Below are 23,575 nucleotides of genomic sequence, written 5' to 3'. Positions count from 1 at the left end.
TGTGTCAGTCTGGTGCAATTTTGTTGCATGTGAAATGTCAATACATTGTAATCTCGTCTAGGCAATTCATTCAATTTATGGTTAATTTAGACAACAGTGTCTCCTCTCAACACTTTTTCATTTACTACTATTTTGTCATTTCTTATGCCAGGTTGTCCCACATCAAGTACAAAGAGGAGGCCCGAAAGCTCTTATTCAAATACGCTGAAGCTGCCAAGAAAATGATTGACTCGAGGTAGGTGTTTCTGGCACACTATAATTAATTTGACAAATTCCCTTTTTATATGGCCTGATATTCTTTGACGTCGCTCCCAAGTATGACATTATAGAAGCTGTCTTAAAGAATTCGAGCCACTAATATGTTCTGGCACACCGCTACATAAAGCACCATGACAATTTAGAATGTACTCTATATAGCCGATACGTTATATAACTCAAGTGATGGCTCAGCATTTTTTTTAAACCACCGCTTTGACTGGTAGATTCAGCTTATAACATGAAAAGCAACACAATGTCTCAGTATTTCGGCATCCTACATAGAAAGCTTTTATAGACCTGAAGCAGAAACCCGCAGCTTCTGGGTTTGCACTTGAATGCTAAACCAAAACTGTCCTTTCTCTTTCCCCAACTGTCTTGACTGAGTGGCAGCTTGGATAGATTGGAGAAAAACTGAAGAGGGAAAAAAAGCATTTAAATGGAAGATTAATTGGGCTAGTTGAGTGTCTCTTTGGTTTGAAATGCTCTGTCTTGCTTGGAGAATGACCGGTGTGTTTTATGTCCTGTTAGAAACGCCACACCAGACAGCCGGAAGGTTGTGAAATGGAATGCGGAGGACACCATGAACTGGCTACGGAGAGACCACTCAGCCAGTAAAGAAGACTACATGGTATATGTGTGTATGTGTGTGGTCAAAGAGTAGAGTTTGTGTGTGTGTGTAGTTGAGTAGTAGATTGTGTGGTTTAGAAGTGTGGCGAACTGTATGTTTGTGGCAAAAAAAATATATCCATTGCTGTATAAATTCACCTCAATGGAAAGTACACTGACATGTATCTGTTGAAAAGCAGATCCTAAAACTAGTTTTTCCCTCAGGATCGTCTGGAGCACTTGCGGAAACAGTGTGGTCCCCATGTAACGGCAGTAGCCAAAGACTCCGTGGAGGGAATTTGTACAAAGATCTACCACATCTCAGTAGAGTATGTGCGACGTATTCGCCAGGCCCACCAGACCCTGCTGAAGGACTGTAACATCACGGGTGAGACGTGCTAGCGTCGTGTAATAATAGGACATGGTTTATAATTATTTTATAAAATAACAGTCAAACACAATGTCACGACACAACACACCCACACAGAAGTCAGCTCAGACAGATCCAGCTCAGAGTCCCAGCTCATGAGCTCCATCATCAGCAGATTTAAATTTTGAATAGAAAATGTATGTGTTAATGCAACAAATGTTAGTGCATTGAATCGCATCGCACAGAATCGCATTGTTTCAAACTAAAACATACCGTGTCTGAGCCCATTTACAGTGCCTTCAGAAAGTTACAACGATGGGACCTTATATAGACAGGTGTGTGCCTTTCCAAATCATGTCCACAGGTGGACTCCAAGTTGTAGAAACATCTCAAGGATGATCAATGGAAACCAAGATGCACCTGAGTTCAATTTCTAGTCTCATAGCAAAGGGTCTGAATACTTGTGTAAATAAGGTTTTTCAGTTTTTTATTTTTAATGCATTTGCAAAAATGTCAACCTGTTTTTGCTTCGTCATTATGGGGTATTGTGTGTCGATTGCTGAATAAAATAAAATTGAAGGTCAAGGGGTCTGAATACTTGACGAAGGCACTGTATCTAGATACAGTTGAAGTCGGAAGTTTACATACACTTAGGTTGGAGTTATTAACTTGTTTTTCAACCACTCCACAAATTTCTTGTTAACAAACTATAGTTTTGGCAAGTCGGTTAGGACATCTACTTTGTGCATGACACAGGTAATTTTTCCAGCAATTGTTTAGACAGATTATTTCACTTATAATTCACTGGATCAAAATTCCAGTGGGTCAGACGTTTAAATATACTAAGTTGGATGTGCTTTTAAACTGCTTGGAAAATTCCAGAAAATGATGTAATAGGCTAATTTACCTCATTTGAGTCAATTGAAGGTGTACCTGTGAATGTATTTCAAGGCCTACCTTCAAACTCAGTGGCTCTTTGCTTGACATCTTGGGAAAATCAGAAGAAATCAGCCAAGACCTCAGAAAAAAATTGTAGACCTCCACAAGTCTGGTTCATCCTTAGGAGCAATTTCCAAACGCCTGAAGGTACCACGTTCATCTGTACAAACAATAGTACGCAAGTATAAACACCATTGGACCACACAGCCGTCATACTACTCAGGAAGGAGACTCGTTCTGTCTCCTAGAGATTAACGTACTTTGGTACGAAAAGTGCAAATGAATCCCAGAACAACAGCAAAGGACCGTGTGAAGATGCTGGAGGAAACAAAAGTATCTATATCCAGAGTAAAATGAGTCCTATATCGACAACCTGAATGGCCGCTCAGCAAGGAAGAAGTCACTGCTCCTAAACCGCCATATAAAAGCCAGACTACGGTTTGCAACTGCACATGGGGACAAAGATTGTACTTTTTGGGGAAATGTTCTCTGGGCGGATGAAACAAAAATATCACTGTTTGGCTATAATGACCATCATTATGTTTGGAGGAAAAACGGGGATGCTTGCAAGCTTGAAGAACACCATCCAAACTGTGAAGCACGGGGGTGGCAGCATCATGTTGTGGGGGTGCTTTGCTGCAGGAGGGACTGGTGTACTTCACAAAATAGATGACATGAGGAAGGAACATTATATGGCCATATTGAAGCAACATCAGTCAGGAAGTTAAGGCTTGGTTGCAAATGGGTCTTCCAAATGGACAATGACCCCAAGCATACTTTCAAAGTTGTGGCAAAATGGCTTAAGGACAACAAAGTCAAGGTATGGGAGTGGTCATCACAAAGTCCTGACCTCAATCATATAGAAGATTTGTGGGCAGAACTGAAAAAGCGTGTGAGAGCAAGGAAGCCCACGAACCTGACTCAGTTACACCAGCTCTGTCAGGAGGAATGGGCCAAAATTCACCCAATTTATTGTGGGAAGCTTGTGGAAGGCTACCTGAAACGTTTGACCCATGTTAAACAATTTAAAGGCAATGCTGCCTAGTCTTTATTTTTGGTGCTCAAACATAGAAATATATATTGACTCTGATATGGAATGTCTGTTCTTGTCATTCTATATCTGTGCCCAACAAATTTCGTTACTTGAATATCCAAAATTATTTTTGATTTTACCCCAAATTAAAGCCATATGTTGTTTTTTCTTACTTTTGTTTTACGGTTACCCCTTGTTTTCCCCCTCCCTTCTCAGACCCAGAGGCAGCCAAGGTGCAGGACAGGCTGGTATACTGCTACCCCGTCCGGCTGGCCCTGCCCTCACCAAACCAGCCCCGCGTTGAGCTGCACTTTGAGAATGACATCTCCTGCCTACGCTACAAGGGAGAGATGGTCAAGGTCAACCGCGGCTACTTCGCCAAGCTGGTGAGGAATATGTTGTAGCAGTGATATTATGTGTAGTATAGTATTATAAATACCAATATATGTTGGTGCAATGGGGTGTCATTGATTGTGCCCCTGAATGTAATAACTATATTACATGAAATCGGTTCTGTGTAGTGGGTAGAGCTGGGCAATATGGTCAAAAAAACTTTAAGGATAAATGTATAACATTAATGTGCATCAGTTTGTCGTGTCTTTGCCATGCCGGATTAAGTGATATGACATGCTAGTTTATAAAATAATTTATCTTATTAATATTACCTGAATAAACTAATCATATAAATGTAATTAACTAGAAAGTCGGGGCACCACGGAAGAATGTTTATATTGTCTTCCCGAATAAACTCTTAAAGACGTCTTAAATAAACTCTTAAAGAATCTTTTATATCAATTATTAATCGTCACCTTTTTCAGTCTCATCCCATCTGAATTATCGAAATATGGTTCCGTTCCCCAACCTTATGCTGTTACCAGACTCTCTCTAAGAGTCCAATCTGTAGAGTAGAGAGCGTAAAGAGGCAAAGGTATTTATGGAGGTCATAAACCTCACCAACAGGGAAACGTCATGACAAGTTACTTTTTTACATTACCCTTAAAACTACTACTATTACTTTGAACGTTGTAGCTATAGATTTCCCCGTTAGAAATTGCCCATATTAGCAGCATTATTTCATTTCAAACTTCACATTTCTTTAATGTATTCTACTTATCGTAATAATCGATATCAGTAAAATGTCCCGAGACGTTAAGTATACACTCACACTCATACCATTTTTAGGTGCGTTGATACTTGCACTGTCTGAGAAACTGCCAGGAACTAATCCTGGAAGGTGTGGTGGATATAATTGACTAGCATCTCTGCTTAATTACTCACCTGTCTATCCAGGAGCTCTTATACCGATACAGCTGCATCGATGATCCCAGGTTCGAAAAGTTCCTGTCACGAATATGGTGCCTTATCAAGAGATACCAGGTAAATCGGACTCCCCCCTCCCCCTCTTTCTACGACGCCTCTTTCTATTTTTCTTTGTCTTATCCTCTGTTTTCACTGCCAAAGTAGCAACATTATTATGAATCTGTTGGGAGGCAATGCTCTTATAGTCCACCATCCCCTTCAACTTCGTGTTGCTCTTTCCTCTGCATCTGGCTACATCTGATGTTTGTTGTGCTGATGTCATCGTTTATTGTGCTGATGATGTCACTGTTTTTTGTTCAGGTGATGTTTGGCGCTGGGGTGAATGAGGGGATGGGCTTACAGGGGGCCCTCCCTGTGCCTGTCTTCGAGGTACTCAACAAACAGTTTGGGGTGAGCTTTGAGTGTTTCGCCTCGCCGCTCAACTCCTACTTCAAGCAGTTCTGCTCGGCTTTCCCTGACACCGACGGCTTCTTTGGGTCCAGGGGGTAGGTTTAGGTTTACTTCTCATCACAAACAATACATCATTATATGTGGTCTACGCCAGTGTTTCTCAATCTCCAGTCCATGTTGCTGAACATTCCCAGAGAGTCTAATTCGGTCAGATTTACAATGCTTGTTTCAATATAAGGTCCCTGACACTATAGCATACCAGTTCCTGACACAAAAAAGGATTGAGAAACACTGGTCTACCTCATCTCAACTTAACAGAGACCACCGAGGCATGGGCCGTTTACTTTTAGTAATTTGTTAAAATCTATGGGTTTTCTAGTTTTGACTCTGTTCTAAAATATTCTCTTTGCCTCCAAGGCCCTTCCTGAACTTCTCACCGGCTAGTGGCTCCTTCGAGGCCAACCCTCCCTTCTGTGAGGAGCTGATGGATGCCATGGTGACACACTTTGAGGTGCTCCTCCTTAGTCATTTTTTCCTCATCACTAGTTGAAAAGATGGCGCCGTACTGGATCTCCGACCTAACATGGCAATTTTTTATTTGTTTTTACTTCATTTTCTTAATGTATCCGCTATCATTTCTTACAACCGACTATAACTTTTGAACAGCTGATCGGCAGTTACTTATCTCAATTCCCGCTTAACCTCGACTCATCTGCCCTGGGCTCCTTCTGTAAATCTGACAAAATTTTCGGGCTACCCAATAGGAAATGCTGACATTAAAGGCAAGAGAAGGGGGATCCTGGTGAGATAAAGGTGAAGGGAGAACCGACCACCTCTTCCCTCCATTCTACTTGATAATAAGATGGATTACCTTCGATCGCTGCTTTGCTAGCAACGGGACTCTCAAAACTGCAATATTCTCAGCTTCTCTGAAACATGGCTCTCGGACAGATGTTCTCCATTCACTGTGCCGACAGGACAGTGGAGTTGGGAAATCGAGGGGGGGAAGAGGTTAGCCTCTTCATAAACAACAACTGGTGTGCTGACTCGACCGCGGTAGAAGTCTCAACCCATTGTTCACTCGTCTTGGAATACCTGATGGTCAAATGCTGACCCTTTTGCCTCCTGAGGGAGATTTCTGCTGTTATTTTGACTGTTGTATTACATTCCACCTCAGGACTAGAAAAATAACAACCTGGCACTTAACAAACTGTACTAGGCTATAGCCAAGCAGGAAAACTTAAATCCATACATTTGCAAGCAGAAGCTCTAATAGGAATTACCATTGGCTCGCTGGTGTAACTGACAAGAAATGGCCACAATATGTCCAATGATGGCATCTATTTTTTAAATACACCAGGCCCTCCTGCAGCAAAACATCCCCGGATGCTGCCACCCTACATGCTTCACGGTTGGGATGGTGTTCTTCGCTTGCAAGCCTCCACCTTTTTTCTCCAAATTATGGCAAAAAGTACAATCATTGTTAAGGCTTAGGGGCCCAGAATGGTCTCCAGAATCAGAGTTGATGCTACAGACTGGAATATGTTCCGGTACTCCGCTGATAACATCAACAAGCTAACCACCTGAAAAAAGTTCTCATTTTGTTTACCGGCTTTATAAGTTACAAATGCATCTTTGATGTTTTCACAGTTATGTCTATATAGGACGTCATATAGCATTATGTTCTGGGATTGTTTGTCACCAAAGTTTGTTCACAAAGCGTAGATGTCCTATGTTGTTTACAGACTTGCAAAACTATAGTTTGTTAAATTGCAAGAAATTTGTGGAGTGGTTGAAAAACGAGTTTTAATGACTCCAACCTAAGTGTATGTAAACCTCCGACTTTCTTTTTCAACTGTAGATGTGCAGATGATGATGTGCAAGTAGAAATACTGGTATGCAAAAGAGCAGAAAATAAAATAAAAACAATGGACTGATGGTATTCCAGGGCGCGTTCTTAGAACAGCTGGCAAGTATATTCACCGTATTTTAAACCTCTCCTTGTTCCAGTCTGTGATCCCCACATTTTAAGATTACCATAATTCCTGTTCCCAAGAACTCTTAAATCTTCATGCCACAATAACTACCACCCTGAAGCACTCGCATCTGTAATTGTGAAGTGCTTTGAGAGTCTGGTTATAGCACACATCATCCCAGACCCCCTAGACCTACTCCATTTTGCATACCGCCCCAACCGATCCAAAGACGACGCAATCTCAATTGCATTCCACACAGCCCTCACCCACCTAGATAAGAGGAATACCTATGTGAAAATGCTGTTTATATACTACAGCTCAGCGTTAAACACCTTTTCCCCCTCCAAATTGGACTTCCTGATGGGCCAACCCCAGGTGTGAGGGTAGACAACATCACCTCTGCCTCACTGACCCTTGACACAGGGTCCCCAGAGGGGTGTGTGCTTAGTCCTCTCCTGTACTCCCTGTTCACCCTAGGGCTGTTGTGGTGACTGTATTACCGCCACACTGGCGGTCATGAAGGCAGTCAAATTCCACGTGACCGTTTAGTCACGGAAACTAGACATTTCTACGGTCTGATTCTGCTGCTGGTCATTAGTAGCCTGCCAAACGTGCATGGTACTCAGCACTTTGTCACTCTAGTCACTCTGACATAAATGCAAATGTTATCAAAAATCTAATCAAACACTTCATGAGAGCCTATGAGCTCATGTTGCGCAGCATTTCTATAGGCTATGCAATTGCGCAACGAGGACAATCCTATCCGCTTTCTATAGGCTAGGCCTACTATATTTATTTCTTAATGTTCCTAATATTAAGCACATTGCTTATACACTGCTCAAAAAAATAAAGGGAACACTAAAATAACACATCCTAGATCTGAATGAATGAAATATTCTTATTAAATACTTCTTTCTTTACATAGTTGAATGTGCTGACAACAAAATCACACAAAAATGATCAATGGAAATTTATCAACCCATGGAGGTCTGGATTTGGAGTGACACTCAAAATTAAAGTGGAAAACCACACTACAGGTTGATCCAACTTTGATGTAATGTCCTTAAAACAAGTCAAAATTAGGCTCAGTAGTGTGTGTGGCCTCCACGTGCCTGTATGACCTCCCTACAACGCCTAGGCATGCTCTTGATGAGGTGGCAGATGGTCCTCCTCCCAGACCTGGACTAAAGCATCAACGTGGCGTTGGTGGATGGAGCGAGACATGATGTCCCAGATGTGCTCAATTGGATTCAAGTCTGGGGAACGGGCGGGCCAGTCCATAGCATCAATGCCTTCCTCTTGCAGGAACTGCTGACACACTACAGCCACATGAGGTCTAGCATTGTATTGCATTAGGAGGAACCCAGGGCCAACCGCACCAGCATATGGTCTCACAAGGGGTCTGAGGATCTCATCTCGGTACCTAATGGCAGTCAGGCTACCTCTGGCGAGCACATGGAGGGCTGTGCGGCCCCCCCAAAGAAATGCCACCCCACACCATGACTGACCCACCGCCAAACCGGTCATGCTGGAGGATGTTGCAGGTAGCAGAAAGTTCTCCACGGCGTCTCCAGACTCTGTCACGTCTGTCACGTGCTCAGTGTGAACCTGCTTTCATCTGTGAAGAGCACAGGGCGCCAGTGGCGAATTTGCCAATCTTGGTGTTCTCTGGCAAATGCCAAACGTCCTGCACGGTGTTGGGCTGTAAGCACAACCCCCACCTGTGGAAGTCGGGCCCTCATACCACCCTCATGGGTCTGTTTCTGAGCAGACACATGCACATTTGTGGCCTGCTGGAGGTCATTTTGCAGGGCTCTGGCAGTGCTCCTCCTTGCACAAAGGCGGAGGTAGCGGTCCTGCTGCTGGGTTGTTGCCCTCCTACGGCCTACTCCACGTCTCCTGATGTCCTGACCTGTCTCCTGGTAGCGCCTCCATGCTCTGGACACTACGCTGACAGACACAGCAAACCTTCTTGCCACAGCTCGCATTGATGTGCCATCCTGGATGAGCTGCACTACCTGAGCCACTTGTGTGGGTTGTAGACTCCGTCTCATGCTACCACTAGAGTGAAAGCACCGCCAGCATTCAAAAGTGACCAAAACATCAGCCAGGAAGCATAGGAACTGAGAAGTGGTCTGTGGTCACCACCTGCAGAACCACTCCTTTATCGGGGGTGTCTTGCTAATTGCCTATAATTTCCACCTGTTGTCTATTCCATTTGCACAACAGCATGTGACATTTATTGTCAATCAGTGTTGCTTCCTAACTGGACAGTTTGATTTCACAGAAGTGTGATTGACTTGGAGTTACATTGTGTTGTTTAAGTGTTCCCATTATTTTTTTGAGCAGTGTATTTACAACAGGAGTATAGCCAAACTGGCTGGCATGAAAATGAATGACACGAAAAGCGCCCTCCATTCGCTATTTAAGTGCATAGATGACATGTATTTTTTCCCGCTGCCCCTGTTTTGAGGTTTCCCTGTTACAGGTGCATGATAATGGTCCTATCTAAATTAAAACAAATATCACACATACAGTGGCTTGCGAAAGTATTCACCCCCCCGGTCATTTTTCCTATTTTGTTACCTTACAACCTGGAATAAAAATGTTTTTGGGGGGGATTTGTATGATTTGATTTACACAACATTTATTTTTGTGGTACAAACAAGAAATAAGACAAAAAAACTTGAGCGTGCATAACTATTCATCCCCCCCCAAAGTCAATACTTTGTAGAGCTACCTTTTACAGCAATTACAGCTGCACGTCTCTTGGAGTATGTCTCTATAATCTTGGCTCATCTAGCCACTGGGATTTTTGCCCATTCTTCAAGACAAAACTGCTCCAGCTCCTTCAAGTTGGATGGGTTCCGCTGGTTTACAGGAATCTTTAAGTCATACCACAAATTTTCAATTGGATTGAGGTCTGGGCTTTGACTTGACCATTCCAAGACATTTAAATGTTTCCCCTTAAACCACTTGAGTGTTGCTTTAGCAGTATGCTTAGGGTCATTGTCCTGCTGGAGGGTGAACCTCCACCCCAGTCTCAGATCTCTGGAAGACTGAAACAGGTTTCCCTCAATAATGTCCCTGTATTTATCGCCATCCATCATTTCTTCTATTCTGACCAGTTTCCCAGTTCCTGCCGATGGAAAAACATCCACACAGCATGATGCTGCCACCACCATGCTTCACTGGGCATGGTATTTTCGGGGTGATGAGAGGTTTTGCACCAGACACTGCGTTTTCTTTTATGGCCAAAAAGCTCAATTTTAGTCTCATCTGACCTGAGTACCTTCTTCCATATGTTTGGGGAGTCACCCACATGCCTTTTGGCATGTGGGCTTATTGTGACAATATCCAAGGGGCTTTTATATCATTATTATTATTATTAGAATCTCTTTGTTTAAAAAATAACATTTTGGAGAAATCAAATCAAATTTTATTAGTCACATGCGCCGAATACAACAGGTGTAGCCCTTACAGTGAAATGCCTACTTACGAGCCCCTAACCGACAGTGCAGTTTCCAAAAATGGATAAGAATAATAGATTCAAGTAACAAGCAATTAAAGAGCAGCAGTAAAAAATAACAACATATGCGGGGGGGTGCCGGTACACAGTCAATGTGCGGAGGTACAGGTTAGTTAAGGTGGTATGTACATGGAGGTAGAGTTAATTAAAGTGACTGTGCATAGATGACAACTGAGAGTGGTGTGGAGGGGGTGGGGGCAGCAATGTGAATTGTCTGGGTAGCCATTAGATTAGATGTTCATGAGTCTTATGGCTTGGGATGCTGTTTGGAAGCCTCTTGGACCTAGACTTGGCGCTCCGGTACCGCTTGCCGCATGGTAGCAGGGAGAGCAGTCTATGACTAGGGTGGCTGGAGTCTTTTGACAATTTGTAGGGCCTTTCTCTGACACCGCCTGGTATAGAGATCCTGGATGGCAGGAAGCTTGGCCCCAGTGATGTACTGGGCCGTTTACACTACCCTCTGTAGAGCTTTTGCGGTCGGAGGCCGAGCAGTTGCCATACCAGGCAGTGATGCAACCATGCTCTCGATGGTGCAGCTGTAGAATCTTTTGAGGATCTGAGGACCGATGCCAAATATTGTCTCCTGAGGGGGAATAGGTTTTGTCGTGCCCACTTCATGACTGTCATGGTGCGCTTGCACCGTTTTAGTTTGTTGGTGATGTGGACACCAACTAACTTGAAGCTCTCAACCTGCTTGTTTCTGGGATGATGGTGTTGATGTGAGCCATGACCAGCCTTTCAAAGCACTTCAGGCTACAGACGTGAGTGTTATGGGTCGGTAGTCATTTAGACAGGTTACCTTAGTGTTCTTGGGCACAGGCACTATGGTGGTCTGCTTTAAACATGTTGGTATTACAGACTCGGACAGGGAGAGGTTGAAAATGTCAGTGAAGACACTTGCTAGTTGGTCAGCGCATGCTCGCAGTACATGTCCTGGTAATCAGTCTGGCCCTGTGGCCTTGTGAATGTTGACCTGTCTAAAGGTCTTACTCACATCAGCTGTGTGATCACACTCTCCGCAGTCTTCCGGAACAGCTGGTGCTGTCATGCCTGTTTCTGTGTTATTTGCCTCGACGCGAGCATAGAAGTAGTTTAGCTCGTCCGGTAGGCTCGTGTCACTGGGCAGCTCTCGGCTGTGCTTCCCTCTGTAGTCTGTAATGGTTTTGCAGACCCTGCCACATCCGACGGGCATCAGAGCCGGTGTAGTATGTCTCAGTGTTAGTCCTGTATTGATGCTTTGCCTGTTTGATGGTTCATCGGAGGGCATAGCGGGATTTCTTATAAGCTCTTGGGTTAGAGTCCCGCTCCTTGAAAGTGGCAGCTCTAGCCTTTAGCTCAGTGCGGATGTTGCCTGTAATCCATGGCACTTATTGATGAAGCCAATGACCGATGTGGTGTACTCCTCAATGTCATTGGAGGAACCCCGGAACATATTCCAGTCTGTGCTAGCAAAACAGTCCTGTGGCTTAGCAGCTGCTTAATCTGACCACTTTTTTATTGATATAGTCACTGGTGCTTCCTGCTTTCATTTTTGCTTGTAAGCAGGAATCAGGGTCAGATTTGACAAATGCAGGGCGAGGGAGAGCTTTGTATGCATATGTGTGTGGAGTATAGGTGGTACGGAGGTCTTTTTCCTCGTTATTTTGTTTTCAAATTATGTTAAATGAGCGAGGAAAAGGCCATTATTGAACATTGGGTGAGACATTGTTACTAATTTGTAAATATAGCCAGTTTGTTATTTAGAATGATTTATTTTGGTTTTTAGAGGGAGAGAATCCAAAACCTACAGGCATCTCATGGGTCTCCAAGTCGAGACCGGCACTGTTATTGAACCATTATCTGTAGCAACACAGCTTGCACTGTGATGCTGTGTCTTGGACCGTTGCACCACTCAGGCGCTGTACAACGTGACCGGTCGGGAGTGGGCTACAATACTACAGTAAGAGCAGAATAATCCTAACAAAATATCAATTTTTTTAACTTAGTATAACAACCGTTTTAGTAATAATACTGAAGTCATGCACAATTATCAGTTTCTATTTAAATGCATGTCGCCCATTCGTTGTCAGAGACACAGTAGGATCCAAAAGTATAGTCAGTGCTCTAACTCCCCCTTGCGCTGGTCTGGAGCAATGAAGTTGTGACGCAGGGTACTGTACTAAACCAAAAATTACGTCTAAGTCCCGCAGCATAATCACAAATCTTTTAGTGGAGCAACCACTATGATTGCATTTGCATTAACTTTTGATAATGATGTTTTCCGTCAGTGGAACATTCGCGCTTTTCGCCTACTGCCATGTGCGCAATGCTGCAATTATAATTTGAAGAAATAGCCTAATAGTTAATCAACATTTTAAGCTAAACGTGCTGATCTGTTGCGTCAGCCACATTGCGTAAAAAAGGTATTTTGATGCAAGTGGTTGTATTCATTTTGGATCTATCGCATCCCACAACTGTCCCAGACTATGTTTGGAATATTTATTTCTCACACAGAATAGAATAGGTTGACTTTTGTACTATGGGGGATAGTATATTGACATAGGCAAGTGCTTTGCTGTTCATTAGGCCTACTCATCTTGTTGGCTGACTCGATCCCATGGTGGAGAGCCATGTGAGTGAGAGGTGATTCGGAGCACTCGGAGAGAAGGGCACAACAGCCACTGGTCACTTTTTTTAGGGTGCATTACGGCCTGATGTAGTGTGTAAAGCCTGCGTAAAAAACAAAGCATAGCTCATACCTTTTCAAGCAACTTTTTTCAAAAATTCAGTCGCATCATGCAGCCTTACGATGTATTAAAAATCCAAACATATAGTCCAACAGTTGAAGAACAACTAAAGTTACATTAATAACTCTAAATTGAGTATATAGTAATAGCTTTTTCTTTGTTAACCGCTCAACACAGAATAGCCGTATGTGCACACTCCCTCATTTCCTTTGGAGAAAATATCATTTCTATTTTATTCAGCTTTGTTCAATTGTATTCTTCATACTATAAAATAATGCCACAGAATTCTAACCAAATCGTGTCTGCTAAATGAACTAGTGTAGTCCACAGCCATATGGCATTGCCAGTTCAGGACCTAACAGAAGGACAACTCAGATTATGCTATTCAGTTCTTCTGAAATAGACTACATTTTCTTCATATCATGCTTCTTTAGACCGGTCTAAAATAAATAATGGATTTATTGTGAAGGTGTAGGCTATATTATATGGATGTATTAGACTTTAAAATGTAGATGTTCCAAAGGTCTGCATCAGTGGCTTGTAGGCTGTGTGGAAGCCAGGAGATGCTAAATGTATTTAATTGACGGTCAATTACTCTGAGACCGACGGTTATTTGCTTGACAATCACCGGTTTTGTGACTGGCGCCGACGATACAACCTACAGAGAGGTGGTCAGTGACCTGGCAGTGTGGAGCCGGAACAACAACCTCTCCCTCAACATCAGTAAGACCAAGGAGCTGATCGTGGACTACAGGAAAGGGGGGGCGAGCACGCTTCTACCACATCGACGGGGACTGCAGTGGAGCAAGTCGAAAGCTTTAAGTTCCTCTGTCCAAATCGCTAAGAACTTAAAATGGCCCACTCGCACAGTCAACTCCCTCAGGAGGTGGAAAAGGTTTGCCATGGGCCCTCAAAGTTCTACAGCTGTACCATCTTGACTAGCTGCATCACTGCTTGGTATGGCAATAGCACTGCCCTCGGTCGCATCACTGTGGCTGAGCTCCCTGCCATCCAGTACCTTTTATATCAGGCAGTGTGGAAGGAAAGCCCAGAAAATCGTTAGACTCCAACCACCCAAGCCATAGACTGTTCTCTCTGCCTCCACACAGCAAGTGGTACCTGTGCATCAAGTCTGACAACAGGCTCCTGAACAACTTTTTTATCCCCATGCCATATTGCTAAATAGCTAACAAAATGTATACATTGGCTATCTGAGTTGACCTTTTGTGTTTTAGTCTTATTTTTGCACTGTCTCCATGCACACTCACAGGTCCCTGCACACGACGCACACTAATACTCCAACACACATACAAACATTCACTCCATAATTTGTTCACACACATAATATGCAGATACAATTATACTAACTCTACACACACCCACGGACATGCAATCATCATATACACTGCAACTACTGTTTATTTTATAAATATAAACACAAGATGTAAAGTGTTGGTTTCGTAAGCTGAAATTAAAGATCTCAGAAATGTTCCACATGCACAAAAATATTATTCCTCTCCAATTCTTGGAACAAATGTGTTTACATCGCTGTTAGGGAGCATTCCCCTGACAGGTGTGGCATATCAAGAAGCTGATTAAACAGCACGATCATTACACAGGTGCACCTTGTGCTGGGGACAATAAAAGGCCACTCTAAAATGTGCAGTTTTGTCACACAACACAATGCCACAGATGACTCAAGTTTTGAGGGAGCGTGGAGTTGGCATGCTGACTGCAGGAAGGTCCACCAGAGCTGTTGCCAGAATTTTATGTTCATTTCTCTACCATATGCTGCCTCCAACATCGTTTAAAAGAATTTGGCAGTATTTCCAACCGGCCTCATAACCGCAGACCACATTTAACCATGCCAGCCCAGGACCTCCACATCTGGCTTCTTCACCTGCAGGATCATCTGAGACCAGCCACCTGGACAGCTGATGAAACTGTGGGTTTGAAACTTAACAATTTTTGCGCAAACTCTCAGAAACCGTCTCAGGGAAGCTCTTCTGCATGCTCATTGTCCTCACAAGGGTCTTGACCTGACTTGATCTTGTTCTTATTTTTAGCTCGTGTATTTTTGTTCCACCTTGTTATATGTAGTATTACATTGTTATTGAATGCTGCATTGTTGAAGTTAGCGCTTGTAAGAAAGTTATTTCATTACATTACATTACATTTAAGTCATTTAGCAGACGCTCTTATCCAGAGCGACTTACAAATTGGTGCGTTCACCTTAAGACATCCAGTGGAACAGCCACTTTACAATAGTGCATCTAAATCTTTTAAGGGGGGTGAGAAGGATTACTTTATCCTATCCTAGGTATTCCTGAAAGAGGTGGGGTTTCAGGTGTCTCCGGAAGGTGGTGATTGACTCCGCTGTCCTGGCGTCGTGAGGGAGTTTGTTCCACCATTGGGGGCCAGAGCAGCGAACAGTTTTGACTGGGCTGAGCGGAACTGTACTTCCTCAGTGGTAGGGAGGCGAGCAGGCCAGAGGTGGATGAACGCAGTGCCCTTGTTTGGGTGTAGGGCCTGATCAGAGCCTGAGGTACTGAGGTGCCGTTCCCCTCACAGCTCCGTAGGCAAGCACCATGGTCTTGTAGCGGATGCGAGCTTCAACTGGAAGCCAGTGGAGAGAGCGGAGGAGCGGGGTGACGGAGAGAACTTGGGAAGGTTGAACACCAGACGGGCTGCGGCGTTCTGGATGAGTTGTAGGGGTTTAATGGCACAGGCAGGGAGCCCAGCCAACAGCGAGTTGCAGTAATCCAGACGGGAGATGACAAGTGCCTGGATTAGGACCTGCGCCGCTTCCTGTGTGAGGCAGGGTCGTACTCTGCGGATGTTGTAGAGCATGAACCTACAAGAACGGGCCACCGCCTTGATGTTAGTTGAGAACGACAGGGTGTTGTCCAGGATCACGCCAAGGTTCTTAGCGCTCTGGGAGGAGGACACAATGGAGTTGTCAACCGTGATGGCGAGATCATGGAACGGGCAGTCCTTCCCCGGGAGGAAGAGCAGCTCCGTCTTGCCGAGGTTCAGCTTGAGGTGGTGATCCGTCATCCACACTGATATGTCTGCCAGACATGCAGAGATGCGATTCGCCACCTGGTCATCAGAAGGGGGAAAGGAGAAGATTAATTGTGTGTCGTCTGCATAGCAATGATAGGAGAGACCATGTGAGGTTATGACAGAGCCAAGTGACTTGGTGTATAGCGAGAATAGGAGAGGGCCTAGAACAGAGCCCTGGGGGACGCCAGTGGTGAGAGCGTGGTGAGGAGACAGATTCTCGCCACGCCACCTGGTAGGAGCGACCTGTCAGGTAGGACGCAATCCAAGCGTGGGCCGCGCCGGAGATGCCCAACTCGGAGAGGGTGGAGAGGAGGATCTGATGGTTCACAGTATCGAAGGCAGCCGATAGGTCTAGAAGGATGAGAGCAGAGGAGAGAGAGTTAGCTTTAGCAGTGCGGAGGGCCTCCGTGATACAGAGAAGAGCAGTCTCAGTTGAATGACTAGTCTTGAAACCTGACTGATTTGGATCAAGAAGGTCATTCTGAGAGAGATAGCGGGAGAGCTGGCCAAGGACGGCACGTTCAAGAGTTTTGGAGAGAAAAGAAAGAAGGGATACTGGTCTGTAGTTGTTGACATCGGAGGGATCGAGTGTAGGTTTTTTCAGAAGGGGTGCAACTCTCGCTCTCTTGAAGACAGAAGGGACGTAGCCAGCGGTCAGGGATGAGTTGATGAGCGAGGTGAGGTAAGGGAGAAGGTCTCCGGAAATGGTCTGGAGAAGAGAGGAGGGAATAGGGTCAAGCGGGCAGGTTGTTGGGCGGCCGGGCCGTCACAAGACGCGAGATTTCATCTGGAGAGAGAGGGGAGAAAGAGGTCAGAGCACAGGGTAGGGCAGTGTGAGCAGAACCAGCGGTGTCGTTTGACTTAGCAAACGAGGATCGGATGTCGTCGACCTTCTTTTCAAAATGGTTGACGAAGTCATCTGCAGAGAGGGGAGGAGGGGGGGAGGGGAGGAGGATTCAGGAGGGAGGAGAAGGTGGCAAAGAGCTTCCTAGGTTAGAGGCAGATGCTTGACTTTAGAGTGGTAGAAAGTGGCTTTAGCAGCAGAGACAGAAGAGGAAAATGTAGAGAGGAGGGAGTGAAAGGATGCCAGGTCCGCAGGGAGGCGAGTTTTCCTCCATTTCCGCTCGGCTGCCCGGAGCCCTGTTCTGTGAGCTCGCAATGAGTCATCCCACGGAGCAGGAGGGGAGGACCGAGCCGGCCTGGAGGATAGGGGACATAGAGAATCAAGGGATGCAGAAAGGGAGGAGAGGAGGGTTGAGGAGGCAGAATCAGGAGATAGGTTGGAGAAGGTTTGAGCAGAGGGAAGAGATGATAGGATGGAAGAGGAGAGAGTAGCGGGGGAGAGAGAGCGAAGATTGGGACGGCGCGATACCATCCGAGTAGGGGCAGTGTGGGAAGTGTTGGATGAGAGCAAGAGGGAAAAGGATACAAGGTAGTGGTCGGAGACTTGGAGGGGAGTTGCAGTGAGGTTAGTGGAAGAACAGCATCTAGTAAAGATGAGGTCGAGCGTATTGCCTGCCTTGTGAGTAGAGGGGGAAGGTGAGAGGGTGAGGTCAAAAGAGGAGAGGAGTGGAAAGGAGGCAGAGAGGAATGAGTCAAAGGTAGACGTGGGGAGGTTAAAGTCGCCCAGAACTGTGAGAGGTGAGCCGTCCTCAGGAAAGGAGCTTATCAAGGCATCAAGCTCATTGATGAACTCTCCGAGGGAACCTGGAGGGCGATAAATGATAAGGATGTTAAGCTTGAAAGGGCTGGTAACTGTGACAGCATGGAATTCAAAGGAGGCGATAGACACATGTGCTTGTGCATGTGACATTAGAACTTGAAACGCATTTAAACTGAACATTCACCAATATGTTTGTACTTCAAAAGTCCATGAACCACGCCATCTGTTTAGATCCCACTATGTATAAGGAGAAAATCTGCAGGACTTCCATTTTCCAGTTTCCTTTTGAATACCAGGGAGAGTTTTTATTGAATAATGTACTGTGTCCTGTAGGAACTACTGGAGAAGTCCAGTGAGCCCCTGTCCTTCATCATCTTTGTCCCGGAGTGGCGAGATCCGCTGACCCCGGCCCTCAACCGCATGGAGACCAGCGCCTTCCTCCGCCATCATATGTCGGTGCCCGCCTTTGAGCACGAGTACCGCAGCGGCTCGCAGCACATCTGCAAGAAGTGAGTGTCCAACACTGTAGAGTCACTTCCATTGTTCTGACTAGGGTTGCCAAGATACCAGTATCGTGCTACTTAGAAGTATCATGGCAAGGAAACAAAATATGAAGCAGACTTCATTTCTTGATGAAAACTGTCCTTATGCTGGAAACAAAGTCTTGTGTTGTCACGTTTGTTTATTTTCCAACCTATAGCACACAATATTTGACAGAACCAAATGTTTGTATTGTGATACATAAGCTGAAGAACATGCGCACATCCAGGTACTTTTTGCAGGTGCTGGAATTGTAGGTGAATTTATACAAATAAAAAGGAAAACGCTGCACACTGCTGGTCATGTGGCCAGGTGATTTTATTATAACATTTCGACCTTCAGGTCTTCATCAGGCATCCATATCCCAGTCGGGGGGAGGGTCCTAATATACAGTAGAAGTCGGAAGTTTACATACGCTTAGGTTAGAGTCATTAAAACTCGTTTTTCAACCACTCCACAAATGTCTTGTTAACAAACTATAGTTTTGGCAAGTCAGTTAGGACATCTACTTTGTGCATGACACAAGTAATTTTCCCAACAATTGTTTACAGACAGATTATTTCACTTATAATTCACTGTATCACAATTCCAGTGGGTCAGAAATTTACATACACTAAGTGCCTTTAAACAGCTTGGAAAATCCCAGAAAATTATGTAATGGCTTTAGAAGTTTCTGATAGGCTAATTGACATCATTTGACTCAGTTGGGGGTGTACCTGTGGATGTATTTCAAAGCCTACCTTCAAACTCAGTGCCTCTTTGCTTGACACCATGGGAAAATCAAAAGAAATCAGCTAAGAACTTTGTAGACCTCCACAAGTCTGGTTCATCCTTGGGAGCAAATTCCAAACGCCTGAAGGTACCACGTTCATCTGTACAAACAATAGTATGCAAGTATAAACATCATGGGACCACGCAGCCGTCATACTGCTCAGGGACGAGACATGTTCTGTCTCCTAGAGATGAACGTACTTTGGTGTGAAAAGTGAAAATCAATCCCAGAACAACAGCAAAGGACCTTGTGAAGATAATGGAGGAAACCGGTACAAAAATATCTATATCCACAGTAAAAACGAGTCCTATATCGACATAACCTGAAAGGTCACTCAGCAAGGAAGAAGCCACTGGTCCAAAACCGCCATTAAAAAAGCCAGACTATAGTTTTCAACTGCACATTTGGAGAAATGTCCTCTGGTCTGATGAAACAAAAATAGAACTGTTTGGCCATAATGACCATCGTTATGTTTGGTTGAAAAGGGGGAGGCTTGCAAACTGAAGAACAACATCCCAACCGTGATGCATGGGGGTGGAAGCATCATGTTGTGGGGCTGCTTTGCTGCAGGAGGGACTGGTACACTTCACAAAATAGATGACATGAGGAAGGAAAATTGTGGATATATTGAAGCAACATCTCAAGACATCGGTCAGGAAGTTAAGGCTTGGTCGCAAATGTGTCTTCCAAGTGGACAATGACCCCAAGCATACTTCCACAGTTGTGGACAAAATGGCTTTAGGACAACAAAGTCAAGGTATTGGAGTGGCCATCACAAAGCCCTGACCTCAATCCTATAGAAAAATTGTGGGCAGAACTGAAAAAGCGTGTGTGAGCAAGGAGGCCAACAAACCTGACTCAGTTACACCAGCTCCGTCAGAAGGAATGAGACAAAATTCACACAACTTATTGTGGGAAGCTTGTGAAAGGCTAACCAAAATGTTTGACCCAAGTTAAACAATTTAAAGGCAATGCTACCAAATACTAATTGAGTGTATGTAAGGTTCTGACCCACTGGGAATGTGATGAAAGAAATAAAAGCAGAAAGAAATGATTATCATTACTATTGACATTTCACATGCTTAAAATGAAGTGGTGATCCTAACTGACCTGAGACTGACCTGAATTATAACTAGGATTAAATGTCAGGAATTGTGAAAAACTGAGTTTAAATATATTTGGCGAAGGTCAAATCAAATGTATTTATATAGCCCTTTGTACATCAGCTGATATCTCAAAATGCTGTACAGAAACCCAGCCTAAAACCCCAATCAGCAAGCAATGCAGGTGTAGAAGCACGGTGGCTAGGAAAAACTTCCTAGAAAGGCCAAAACCTAGGAAGAAACCTAGAGAGGAAGCAGGCTATGTGGGGTGGCCAGTCCTCTTCTGGCTGTGCTGGGTGGAGATTATAACAGAACATGGCCAATATGTTCAAATGTTCATAAATGACCAGCATGGTCAAATAATAATAATCACATGCAGAACAGTTGAAACTGGAGCAGCAGCACAGCCAGGTGGACTGGGGACAGCAAGGAGTCAACATGCCAGGTAGTCCTGAGGCATGGTCCTAGGGCTCAGGTCCTCCGAGAGCGAGAAAGAGAGATTTAGAGAGAGCATACTTAAATTCACACAGGACACCGGATAGGATAGGAGAAGTACTCCAGATATAACAAACGGACCCTATCCCCCCGACACATAAACTACTGCAGCATAAATACTGGAGGTTGAGACAGGAGGGGTCAGGAGACACTGTGGCCCCATCCGATGACACCCCCGGACAGGGCCAAACAGGAATGATATAACCCCACCCACTTTGCCAAAGCACAGCCCCCACACCACTAGAGGGATATCTTCAACCACCAACTTACCATCCTGAGACCAGACCGAGTATAGCCCACAAAGATCTCCGCCACGGCACAACCCAGACAGGAAGATCACATCAGTGACTCAACCCACTCAAGTGACGCACCCCTCCTAGGGATGGTATGAAAGAGCCCTAGTAAGCCAGTGACTCAGCCCCTGTAACAGGGTTAGAGGCAGAGAATCCCAGTGGAAAGAGGGGAACCGGCCAGGCAGAAAGAACAAGGGCGGTTCGTTGCTCCAGAGCCTTTCCGTTCACCTTCACACTCCTGGGCCAGACTACACTCAATCATATGACCCACTGAAGAGATGAGTCTTCAGTAAAGACTTAAAGGTTGAGACCGAGTCTGCGTCTCTCATGGGTAGGCAGACCGTTCCATAAAAATTGAGCTCTATAGGAGAAAGCAATTAGGAGGCCTGCGTCTTGTGACCGTAGCGTACGTGTAGGTATGTACGGCAGGACCAAATCAGAGAGATAGGTAGGAGCAAGCCCATGTAATGCTTTGTAGGTTAGCAGTAAAACCTTGAAATCAGCACTTGCCTTGACAGGAAGCCAGTGTAGAGAGGTTAGCACTGGAGTAATATGATCAGATTTTTTGGTTCTAGTCAGGATTCTAGCAGCCGTGTTTAGCACTAACTTAAGTTTATTTAGTGCTTTATCCGGGTATCCGGAAAGTAGAGCATTGCAGTAGTCTAACCTAGAAGTGACAAAAGCATGGATGAATTTTTATGCATCATTTTTGGACAGAACGTTTCTGATTTTTGCAATGTTACGTAGATGGAAAAAAGCTGTCCTTGAAACAGTCTTGATATGTTCTTCAAAAGAGATATCAGGGTCCAGAGTAAAGCCGAGGTCCTTCACAGTTTTATTTGAGACGACTGTACAACCATTAAGATTAATTGTCAGATTCAATAGAATATCTCTTTGTTTCTTGGGACCTAGAACAAGCATCTCTGTTTTGTCCGAGTTTAAAAGTAAAAAGTTCGCAGCCATCCACTTCCTTATGTCTGAAACACATGCTTCTAGCGAGGGCAATTTTGGGGCTTCACCATGTTTCATTGAAATGTACAGCTGTGTGTCATCCGCATAGCAGTGAAAGTTAACATTATGTTTTCGAATGACATCCCCAAGAGGTAAAATATATAGTGAAAACAATAGTGGTCCTAAAACGGAACCTTGAGGAACACCGAAATTTACAGTTGATTTGTCAGAGGACAAACCATTCACAGAGACAAACTGATATCTTTCCGACGGATAAGATCTAAACCAGGCCAGAACTTGTCCGTGTAGACCAATTTGGGTTTCCAATCTCTCCAAAAGAATGTGGTGTATGTAACCTTCCGACTTCAACTGTGTATGTGTGTATGTATATGTGTGTGTGTGTACATACACTGCTCAAAAAAATAAAGGGAACACTTAAACAACACAATGTAACTCCAAGTCAACCACACTTCTGTGAAATCAAACTGTGCACTTAGGAAGCAACACTGATTGACAATAAATTTCACATGCTGTTGTGCAAATGGAATAGACAACAGGTGGAAATTATAGGCAATTAGCAAGACACCCCCAATAAAGGAGTGGTTCTGCAGGTGGTGACCACAGACCACTTCTCAGTTCCTATGTTTCCTGGCTAATGTTTTGGTCACTTTTGAATGCTGGAGGTGCTTTCACTCTAGTGGTAGCATGAGACGGAGTCTACAACCCACACAAGTGGCTCAGGTAGTGCAGCTCATCCAGGATGGGACGTCAATGCGAGCTGTGGCAAGAAGGTTTGCTGTGTCTGTCAGTGTAGTGTCCAGAGCATGGAGGCGCTACCAGGAGACAGGCCAGTACATCAGGAGACATGGAGGAGGCCGTAGGATGGCAACAACCCAGCAGCAGGACCGCTACCTCTGCCTTTGTGCAAGGAGGAGCAGGAGGAGCACTGCCAGAGCCCTGCAAAATGACCTCCAGCAGGCCACAAATGTGCATGTGTCTGCTTAATCAATCAGAAACAGACTCCATGAGGGTGGTATGAGGGCTCGACGTCCACAGGTGGGGGTTGTGCTACAGCCCAACACCGTGCAGGACGTTTGGCATTTGCCAGAGAACACCAAGATGGGCAAATTCGCCACTGGCGCCCTGTGCTCTTCACAGATGAAAGCAGGTTCACACTGAGCATGTGACAGTGGAGACGCCGATGAGAACGTTCTGCTGCCTGCAACATCCTCCAGCATGACCGGTTTGGCGGTGGGTCAGTCATGGTGTGGGGTGGCATTTCTTTGGGGGGCCTCCATGTGCTCGCCAGAGGTAGCCTGACTGCCATTAGGTACCGAGATGAGATCCTCAGGCCCCTTGTGAGACCATATGCTTGTGCAGTTGGCCCTGGGTTCCTCCTAATGCAAGACAATGCTAGACCTCATGTGGCTGGAGTGTGTCAGCAGTTCCTGCAAGAGGAAGGCATTGATGCTATGGACTGGCCCGCCCGTTCCCCAGACTTGAATCCAATTGAGCACATCTGGGACATCATGTCTCGCTCCATCC

The 23,575-nt window shown here is 44.9% G+C and overlaps 1 protein-coding gene across 2 annotated transcripts in view; it reads left to right on the top strand.

Moving 5' to 3' along the window:
- LOC115142850 (mRNA (2'-O-methyladenosine-N(6)-)-methyltransferase-like) overlaps nucleotides 1-23,575 on the top strand; it is a 43,552-nt gene that overhangs the window by 16,270 nt on the left and 3,707 nt on the right. For both annotated transcript variants that reach the window (XR_010458778.1, XM_065001664.1), the window contains exons 7-14: nucleotides 152-235; nucleotides 787-886; nucleotides 1,090-1,252; nucleotides 3,423-3,592; nucleotides 4,497-4,583; nucleotides 4,827-5,011; nucleotides 5,334-5,427; nucleotides 18,210-18,385. Coding sequence is in view for 1 of the 2 variants with exons in the window: in XM_065001664.1 (XP_064857736.1) it covers nucleotides 152-235; nucleotides 787-886; nucleotides 1,090-1,252; nucleotides 3,423-3,592; nucleotides 4,497-4,583; nucleotides 4,827-5,011; nucleotides 5,334-5,427; nucleotides 18,210-18,385 (1,059 nt within the window). In the remaining variant the exon portion in view is untranslated. The remainder of the gene's footprint in view (nucleotides 1-151; nucleotides 236-786; nucleotides 887-1,089; nucleotides 1,253-3,422; nucleotides 3,593-4,496; nucleotides 4,584-4,826; nucleotides 5,012-5,333; nucleotides 5,428-18,209; nucleotides 18,386-23,575) is intronic.

Source organism: Oncorhynchus nerka, linkage group LG15 (assembly GCF_034236695.1).
Source record: "Oncorhynchus nerka isolate Pitt River linkage group LG15, Oner_Uvic_2.0, whole genome shotgun sequence".
In the NCBI taxonomy this organism is placed as follows: Eukaryota; Metazoa; Chordata; class Actinopteri; order Salmoniformes; family Salmonidae; genus Oncorhynchus; species Oncorhynchus nerka.
Note: the sequence above shows the minus strand (reverse complement) of the source record. Positions and strands in the feature narration are given on the sequence as shown.